This window comes from Simochromis diagramma, unplaced genomic scaffold, assembly GCF_900408965.1.
Source record: "Simochromis diagramma unplaced genomic scaffold, fSimDia1.1 OVJJ01000510.1, whole genome shotgun sequence".
NCBI classification, from domain to species: Eukaryota; Metazoa; Chordata; class Actinopteri; order Cichliformes; family Cichlidae; genus Simochromis; species Simochromis diagramma.
The window spans coordinates 2539520-2549360 of NW_024387326.1; the positions used below are offsets into that span (position 1 = coordinate 2539520).

A 9841-nucleotide genomic window follows, 5' to 3' on the forward strand; every position below is an offset into this window, starting at 1 on the left:
AATACTGTGGTTTTTACTGGGACACAGACACTCCCGCTCTCTCTCTCTCTGCTGTCATGTCCGCTCTCCTCCTCCGGCTGTCATAAATATAATATAAAGAGACACAATCACTGTCAGATCCCAGCACACCTGTTCACCCCACCCCTGCGCCACCCCGGGAGCTCACTGCGTCACCCCTCCTCTGCAGTTGGCCAGAGACCACACCCACGCCACAGGAGGACTACAAGCAGCATTGCCTAAATATATAAAGTTGTTCTGACAAGTAAAATAAATTCTCAGGCCTTTAGGGGCTCGGTTGTATTTTGCTCTTACTGGTTATTAAAATACGTGTTAGCATCTTGATGCATTCTCAATCATCCAGGTAACGAAATCCAGTTGATTCTGTTGATCGGGCCGTAGCGTTTTCTGTGGGAGAACTGCATGCTATCACACAGGCTGTAGAGATTTCTCAGGGGGGCCTTGTGCGGACATTTCTCAAGAGTTGTCTGCCATGGATGTGATACAGCAACTAATCATTCAGGAAATGGACCAAAAACCTCTTTATGTTTGCTTTATTCACCAGCAGATTGCCACCAAAGTTTGCATGGGAGACGGCAACTTGTCTGCAAACACTTGCTGACTGGTAGACGAGCAAAAGTAAAACCTGCAAATGTGTGATGTGAACCAAATATGGAAAATTGTTCACCTTCAGTGTAAAAGTTGGGCAGTGTTGGGTGTGGTTCTGAGTCAAAACCTTTACTTTAATCACAAGGAGATTTTTGCCAACTGGTTGCCTTGAAAGACAAAAATGCAGCTGATTTCAGGCTTGCCTGTTCGCTCTCTCTAGCCCCCATTAAAGATCCTGCATTGATAAAAGTGAAAGAGGCCGGTGGCTTTCATGTAAAGTGAATCACTTCCAGTGTACACATGCAACACAATAGACCAATTCAGTTAGACCTACTCACAGGTTATGCTCATGTCACTTGATGCCTGGCATCATAGCAAATTAAGCTGTCATTATTTTTTACAGTCTGCCAGCTGCTGAGGAGAACAATTATGCAAAAATGCAGGTAGGTGTGCTTCTAATGTCAGAAGGTGTATGACTAAGAAAGTCTGGTGGCAGGGGGCAAAAAGGTTAAAAAAAAAGAAAAGCTTCATTTCAGCTGCCAGCTAAATCTACAGCAATCTTCCAAATGATGAGACCTGAATGGATTGCACACTGTTATCTGTCCTGCAGCTGAATCAATCACATCTAGGCCATTTTAGCCAGCTGACTGCATGTGTGTGCATGTGTGTGTGGGAGAACTCATTTGAGTTTTAGACCATTGGAGCAAAGATGTTTTGGAAAATATGGGCTGGGATGAGGCACTTAGGTGTGCTTGTTAGAATAAGAGGTGAGTGCAGCATGCATGTGGACAGCATGGGCTATTTGGGGTAGATCCCTGTCCTGGAATGAGATCCATGCCCTTAATGCTACTACTATAACAGTTCTTTATGGAATCTTCAGTTTCTTGGCTGTGTGTAAATGCAGAATATGTAGTTATATGTAGAAGTTTAACGTGCTTGCTTTTTGTAAATGTAAATTCATCCTTCGACAGTTGAGCGATGCAGGTGGTTTGTAGTTTCTTGCCTCTTTCTGTGAAGCATCACACTGGCTGGTGAAATGACTCAGAAAGTCATGTAATTGATGGGTTTCATTCCAAAAATACCTTGACTGTATCTTGGAAAACTTTTTAGCATGAAATTCATCCAACAGTCGCAGATGATGATCCTTCAAAATCCCTTTGAAAGCAAAAGTCTTAAGATGAGTCACTACTCAACAACTGTGCTTGGTTTCAATGCCAGAACTCAAACTCTAAGAGGAGAGATTCTGTGTGTTTTTTTTTCATCCCCAAATGTTGAGATCTCCTTTTGGAAATGAACACTTCAGTTTCAAATATTGAGTATCGTTCCCTGTGTTTACAGATGGCTGTGTGTGATATTGGTGATGGAGATGACATTTTTCCCAGTTTTATCACATGCTAGCCTTACATAACCTGAACCAAATATAACTCAAGGTTAAAATGGAACTGAGATAAGGGAAAGGTGTCATTTCTGCATGTGTACAATCAATAGGCCACTGCACATTTGAAATTGTGTTTTTCAAACTTTACGTCCTTGACTGTGTTGTTTGTTTGATGACTCTTGACAAGGGAATGTTCAAGCTGTTAAAATCTTTCTTTTCCATCTTCCACCGCTTGAATAAACTCGTTTTTACTTAAATTTTGGGGGTGTTTTTTGTATGTATGCCATATGATATATGCACTCACATTCCCCTTTAGAGTACATCTGTTCAGCTGTTTTTTAATGCAAATATCTAACCAGTTATTCATATGACAGCAACATTAAGCATTGTTGCTGATCATATCCATCTCTTTATGACCTTCTTCCAGCAGGATATGTCACAAAAGCATCTGAAACTGATTTCTTAAACATGACAATGAGTTCACTGTAGTCAAATGGCCTCCATGGTCACCGGATTTCCAGTAGATCATTCCTGGGATGTGGTGGAAAAGAAGATTCATATCATGGAATGTGCAGTTGACAAAACTGAAGCAACTGTGCGATGCTATCACGTCAATATGAACCAAAATCTCTGAGGAGTGTTTCAGCACCTTGTTTAATCTGTGCCACTAAGAATTGAAGGCAAAGGGGGGTCCAACCAGTGGAAAAGTGTAACTAATGACATGGTTAGTGTAAATACATCATTCATCACATTGTTTAAGCCTTTGTAAAACATCACAATTATCGGGACTGCTCCATTTACTGGATGTAAGATTGAAAGCAGTCTCCAATAAATTACTTTTAACAATATTTTAAGCATTTTAAAACTTGTTGACATGTAGGAACATTAGGAGGGTTGCTGATTACTGTTTTTGTTGCTGCTGTCTGTGCCAGCTGCAGAGAGCTTCCTCTGAAGTGATGGGAGGACAAAACCCACAATGCTTATTTTGTGACTTTGTGCTTAAATAGGTTCTCAGATTAATAATTTACTAGCCTATTATCTCTCTACTTTGGGGGAAAAAACTGAGAGACTTTCCCACTGCACACTTTAAATTTAAGGTGACCACTTAATTTGTCTATCCTGTTTTGGTGACATTATCTGGCATTTTCAGAGAATCCCACATACTGTACACTATAACAAACGCTGGGGGGAAAACAGAACCAGTAGACTTCATGTGTTCATGGGTGGATACATTTTGAAAAGTCCCATTTCTGATGACACAGTGAAGTCAGGCTAATTGACAAGTCAGGCGTTTTCTCCTTTTGTTTCTGTAGTTATCAGAATCAGAATCAGAATCAGAATCAGAAAGGGTTTATTGCCAGATGTTGAGGTTTACAACATTAGGAAATTGCTGCGGTGCTTCAGTGCAACATACTGTCATAAAAATATAAAAATAAGAATAAGAATTAAAAGTGCTAAGTGGATAGATATATACATGAGTGCAGGTGGTGATCAGTGCCAAACATGGAATGATGCAGTGAACACAGCGTAGGGTCATGTGTTAGTGGTGGGAACAGTCATATGGTTATTGTTCATGTGTCCGACAGCAGAGGGGAAGAAACTGTTCTTATGGCGAGAGGTTCTGGTGCGAATGGACCGGAGCCTCCTGCCTGAGGGGAGCAGGTCAAACAGACTGTGTCCAGGGTGAGAAGGGTCAGCTGAGATCCGAGCTGCACGCCGCAGTGTCCTGGAGGTGTACAGGTCCTGCAGAGATGGGAGTCTGCAGCCAATCACCTTCTCAGCAGAGCGCACAACACGCTGCAGTCTCTGTTTGTCCCTGATAGTGGCTCCAGCGTACCACACGGTGATGGAGGAGGTGAGGATGGACTCGATGATTGCAGTGTAGAACTGCATCATCGTCCGTGTTGGCAGGTTGAATTTCTTCAGCTGCCTCAGGAAGTACATCCTCTGCTGGGCTTTTTTAATGACGGAAGTGATGGTGGGCTCCCACTTCAGGTCCTGGGTGATGGTGGTACCCAGGAAGCGGAACGAGTCCACAGAGGTGATGGGGGTGTCAGTCAGGATGATGGGGGGGAGTGGAGCTGTGTGCTTCCTGAAGTCCACAATAATCTCCACTGTCTTCTGGGCATTCAGCACCAGGTTGTTGTGGCTGCACCAGGACACCAGACGTTCAACCTCCCTCCTGTAGGCAGACTCATCCCCGTCCGAGATGAGTCCGATAACGGTGGTGTCATCTGCAAACTTGATTAGCTTGACAGACTGGTGGGTGGAGGTGCAGCAGTTGGTGTACAGGGAGAAGAGCAGAGGAGAAAGAACACAGCCCTGAGGGGAGCCGGTGCTGATGGTCCGGGAGTCCGAGACATTCTTTCCCAGCCTCACATGCTGCTTCCTGTCCGTCAGGAAGTCAGTGATCCACCGGCAGATGGGATCAGGCACATTCATCTGGGAGAGCATGCCTTGGAGATGATCTGGAAGGATGGTGTTGAAGGCAGAGCTGAAGTCCACAAACAGGATCCTGGCGTAGGTTCCTGGGGAGTCCAGATGCTGCAGGATGAAGTGTAGGGCCATGTTGATGGCGTCATCTACAGACCTGTTGGCTCTATATGCAAACTGCAGGGGGTCCAGGAGGGGGGCCGTGAGGGTCTTGAGATGGGAGAGAACTAGGCGCTCAAATGACTTCATGACCACAGATGTCAGAGCCACGGGTCTGTAGTCATTTAGTCCAGTGATCCTAGGTTTCTTGGGGACAGGGATTATGGTGGAGGACTTGAAGCAGGCAGGCACATGACATGCCTGCAGTGAGGAGTTGAAAATGCCAGAAAACACTGGGGCCAGCTCGTTTGCACAGTGTCTGAGGGTGGCAGGAGACACACCGTCTGGGCCGGGAGCTTTTCGAGCATTCAGATTCTTAAACTGCTTCCTCACATCTGCTTCATGAATATGAAGAGTTGTGGTGGGAGGAGGTGGTGTGAAATCCTCTTTTGTGTGGGGTGAGGAGGGGGGTGTTGCAGGTGAAGTGATTGAAGGTGGTGATGGCTCTATGGAGGGGGGAGAGGTGGGGGAATGAGTGTCCAAAGTGTCTCTATTGTTGGGGCCGTTGGAGGTGTGAAGGCTGCCTGATGGCTCGTCAAAACGGCAGTAGAAGTCGTTGAGGGTGTTGGCCAAGAGCAAGTCGTCAGTGGAGTGGGGGGTTTTAGGCTTGTAGTTGGTGATATTCCTAAAACCTTTCCACACAGAGGCCGAGTCATTCTCTGAGATCTGCTGCTGCATCTTCTCAGAGTGCTGATGTTTAGCAATGTCCACTTCTTTAGTGAACCTGTACTTGGCCTCTCTGTAGCAGTCCCTGTCTCCGCTTCTGAACGCCTTACTCTATTGTAATGCTAAACTTATTGATGCTAAACTATTAACAGTGTTTTTAGTTGTTTTTTTTTCCAGGAAATAACTGTCAGTATCGCAGTATGACATTACAGCTAGGTCAGAGGACTAATCCATATCCATATCCCTCACTCACTAATAGCCCTTTTCCACTAGTACCTACTTCGTTGGCTTGACTCGATGTTGTGTTTTTAGGGTTTTCCATTAGGTGGTAGTCCCTGGTACCAGGTACTCTTTTAGTACCTACTCGGCCAGGATTTCAAATGATCTGAGTCAATCTGAAACTGTGACATCAACAGACTGCATGCCACCAATTGGATAGTCAGTGGCATCACCCGATGACTCATGAGAGTGGCTCCTTCACGAAAGCCAAACTGCCATTTTTGAAACTGGTCAAGCCGGGCCGAGTAGGTACCAGTGAGGAAGGGCTATAATTTTCTTTCGGGGGGCAGAGCCTCCAGCTTTCAGGCCCCTCTTCTGTGGTTCATTTTCCAGTTTGGATTTTGGAGACAGACAGTCTCTACTTTTAAGATTAGACTTAAAACTTTACTTTTTAATAAGGTTTGTAGTGGTGGCTGGATTAGCTGACTCTGAATGCTCCCATAGTTATACTACTAAAATCAGAACTGTTGTCTCAAAAATCTTGATTCCTTTAGATTATTGTCATGCTCTATTTTCTTGTCTGTAAAGCATCTATGAATCGCCTCCAGTCAGTCCAGAATGCTGCTGCAAGGCTTCTAACTCACACTCATAAATGCTCTCACATGACCCCATTGTTAAAGATTTAGATATCAGTTTAAAACGTTGATTCTTACTTTGTTTGGAACAGCTTACCTCTCTCTCTCCTTTTAAAAAACACCTGCAAACACATCTGTTCAGACAGGCATTTGTGTAATGTTTCAGGGTTTTGTGTTGTTTTGATATAGATGTGTTTATTTCACTAGGTTTTTAATACCTTTGTAAAGCACTTTGTGACAGCTTCTGGTCTAGAAAAGTGCTATATACATGTAAGTAAACTTTATTTTAATGCTATGCTGCAATAGGCTTGGGTTGGTGTGGGAGTCTCATGATGCACTAAGTGAATTTTTACACCTATAGTTCATTCACTCTGATCCAAATCAGTTGATGGGTTTGTAAACTTGTAGCTATTCCCTGTGTTTGTTTGTTTTTTCACACAGAGGAATCAAAGTAAGATCCAAGTAAACCAAAATCCACTCACTGGACAGATGTGTCTGGGGCGGGAGCAGCAAAAGTAGAGGAAGAAGGTTCTATGTTCAGGACTATAAGAGGCCACAGATAATTTACATTCATTTCATGGCTAGTTGCTAGCCTGGGGTTGTTTTGGTCCACGCCAATTACTGTGTTCACGCCTGTACTAACCAGAGTTTTATTTAAACAAACTGAGCACTGCAGGCGTGAAAACACTCTTAGTGTTTCTTCTTCACTTCCTCACTATCTGCAATTAAAATCTTGTTATTATTATCCACAGCCTGTCTTTGATCTTTTGCACATGACTGCCCGCCCTTATAACAGAATCGTCTTCCCTTCAAAAGGGAGTTTTTCCTTCCCACTGTCGCCAAATGTGTTTTCTTTGCATTATTGTCGGGTCTTTATCTTACAGTATAAGTGCCTATATAAATGCGATATATAAACAGAGGTGAACTGAACTAAATTGAACACTATTTCTATTTCAGATTAGTTAAAGCGCGTTGCTTCTATAGGAGGTGCCACAGCAAATGAGATAATGTTAATAGTTGACGTCCCTCTCCCTCTCTCGCTCGCTCGCTCTCTCTCTCTCTCTGCTGTCAGAGCGCTCTGAAGAAAAAAGGAGGAAGCAGAGGGGAGGCAGTGTAGCGGCAGCCGTCTGCTCAACCGGAGGACAAGACAACTTAGTCAGAGAAGGAAAAAAACCCAAACTACCGAAAACTATCCATTAGCTGGTCCAGCACCGCCGACAACACCTCCTCTCGGAACAACCCACGAAAGAAAGACTTTCCGCCTCTCCAGAGAGCGTCTGTTTCTGGCACCTGCAACTTGAGGTAGTTCATTTCCAACAACCATTAAGGCAGCTGCTTGAAAACACCGGGAGAATGGCAGACTCGGCGGCGGCCAACAGTGATGGGGAGGACGGACCCCGCGAGCCTATGCGGGGCTTCGCGCGCCAGGGAGCTCTCCGGCAGAAGAACGTGCACGAGGTGAAGGACCACAAATTCATCGCGCGCTTCTTCAAGCAGCCCACCTTCTGCAGCCACTGCACCGACTTCATCTGGTGAGGAGCTGGAACAGGGATGGACCTAGAGTTCATATTTATTTATTTTTTTAAAAAGAAAAAGCCAACTTAAGTCACTGCTTGTGTTGGTGCTGTTAAAGAAGACGGTAAATCCGTTTACTGTGTACAGATAAGGCACTTTTTATTTATATAGGCTAAGTGAGTGGTGCAAAAGAAGGAATAAAAGGTAGGGATAAATAAAGTAGGGACAGAAGAATCGGTATCATGATGTATGCTGTTTTTTTTAAAGGAAGAAGAAGTGGGAGGTGGACTTGATTTAGTTTTCGCAAAAATAAAGACCGATTTCCGTCTTATTTTTGTACTTGTAGATACTATATGCGTTAGGTAGGGCAGAAAGGAAGCTAGATAAATATATGTGGGTAGCTCTAAAGTTTTTTTTTTATAAAAAGAATAGCTGCAGACCACTGTTTGATGCTATTAAGTAGGCAGAGGAACTGAGAGAAAAGAAAGCAGGAAAAGAAAAAAGAGGAAGGAATGAAGCGCTGCCAGCACGGATAACCTGAGTGGTAACAAGAAAGTGTTGCCCTGACACAAGTCCAGCCTTCCGCCTCCTCCCACTCCTTCTCTTCCGCCTGCAGTTTCTTCTGTCAGTCACCTGTGCAGACAGGTCACCCTGCAGCCCCCCGGGGTTTACTAGACCGCGAGCCCCATACTCCAGGGCTATTTATTATCTGTTCCCTAAAGCGTTTTAAATTTGTCAATGGCCAGATGATGATCTATCTATCTATCTATCTATCTATCTATCTATCTATCTATCTATCTATCTATCTATCTATCTATCTATCTAGGTCAATAAGCACAATGATAAAAGAACAATGGGAGCACCAAGTGATTTCAGGCCCTGAGAGATTATCTATTTCTAGTCACTGTATGAAAATCAGCTGGCCTGGGTGTGTGTTTGTGTGTTTATGCATGTGTGTGTCCACCTGTGGGAATCTCAGCGTTTCACATACCACTGACTAGGTGTGGTTGGGGCAGTCCCTCCCAGCAGAGCAGTGTGTGTGTTTGTCAGTGTCAGCATGTAACCTCAGTACCTGCCCAGCAAACTGTTTACATGATAATTAAACAACCTCTGTGCTTGCAAACCTCACTGCTGTGTGTGTGTGCATGTGTGTGGTTGTGTGTGTGCTATTTTGGGCAGAAACATCCTTTTAAACGTTTGCTTCCATGGAGATATCTTAAGGTTAAGCGATTAGGTTTCAGTTTCTGTTCAGTTTTTTTCCTTTTCTGTTTGTGTGTGTGCGGATGCACATTTTAACTTCTTCTGTGTGCTTGTTCTCCTCACAGGGGTTTTGGGAAGCAGGGATTTCAGTGTCAAGGTAGGACAATTAAATACACACACACACACATTATTTGTCACCGATCTACTGAATCTGAATTGAAAACTTTGTCACCCCTTCATCTCTTCTGTTCAACTTTACCTTTTTCTTATTTCTGCCTGTCTCATCTTACAAGCTCCCTTTTTTCCATCTACCCTTTTCTCCTGGGTTTTCATTTTTCTTTCCTAGAATAAGAGAAAATCCCAAGCTCTTGTTTGTGAAGGAAACGTCCACTGAAGAAAGTAACAGCAGTTTTTCATTGAAACAACAACAACAAAAAAAACCCCAAAAGAAAATAGGAACTTGGTAAAGCTATAAGTGGTACAGTGCATTATATTTTTTGCACCATTTCCAAAGCTCATTTGTCAGGTAAAAACTAGCTCAACAGGCCGGCCAGCCTCCCTGGTGTGCAGCTAATCAAAGGCACAGCAGTCTAAAGTCCTAGTATGTTGGGATTTCATGAGAGCAAAGAATAACACCTCGACCCTTTGGGAGTAAAAAATAAAATCTGATGAACAGAATAAGCGGGCAAAGATAATTTTGACATTTTAAAGTATGTCATCTTTGTTGAAAATGTCCAATTTTCTGTGTAAACAAAGCTGTAGACTTGGCTTCTCTTTTAAATAGAATAACCTAGAACTGTGTTTCTGCTTCTTCATTTCAGTGGGGAAAAGATATGTAGACAGCAGGAAGGTGATCTAGACTCATGAAATATGTCCTTGCAGACTCTCACCAGAAAAAAACAACCTTTTGTCACGTTTTGTCGTATGTCTGCATCAGAAAAAGTATGTAATTTTGTGCCATTTGACTTGTCACACTGGAAAAAAAACCCTCCTCAAAGCAAGAGAGTAATGAATCGGCCTTATTTACGAC

General features: G+C 43.6%; 1 protein-coding gene across 2 annotated transcripts in view; it reads left to right on the plus strand.

The window, feature by feature from the left end:
• Positions 1–7170: 7170 nt before the first annotated feature.
• prkcbb (protein kinase C, beta b) overlaps positions 7171–9841 on the plus strand; it is a 102197-nt gene continuing 99526 nt past the window's right edge. The window contains exons 1-2 of one of the 2 annotated variants that reach the window (XM_040006132.1): positions 7171–7628; positions 8937–8968. In XM_040006132.1, coding sequence (XP_039862066.1) covers positions 7450–7628; positions 8937–8968 — 211 coding nt within the window. In that variant the 5' untranslated portion in view covers positions 7171–7449. The remainder of the gene's footprint in view (positions 7629–8936; positions 8969–9841) is intronic. The other variant, XM_040006131.1, reaches the window with a different exon arrangement.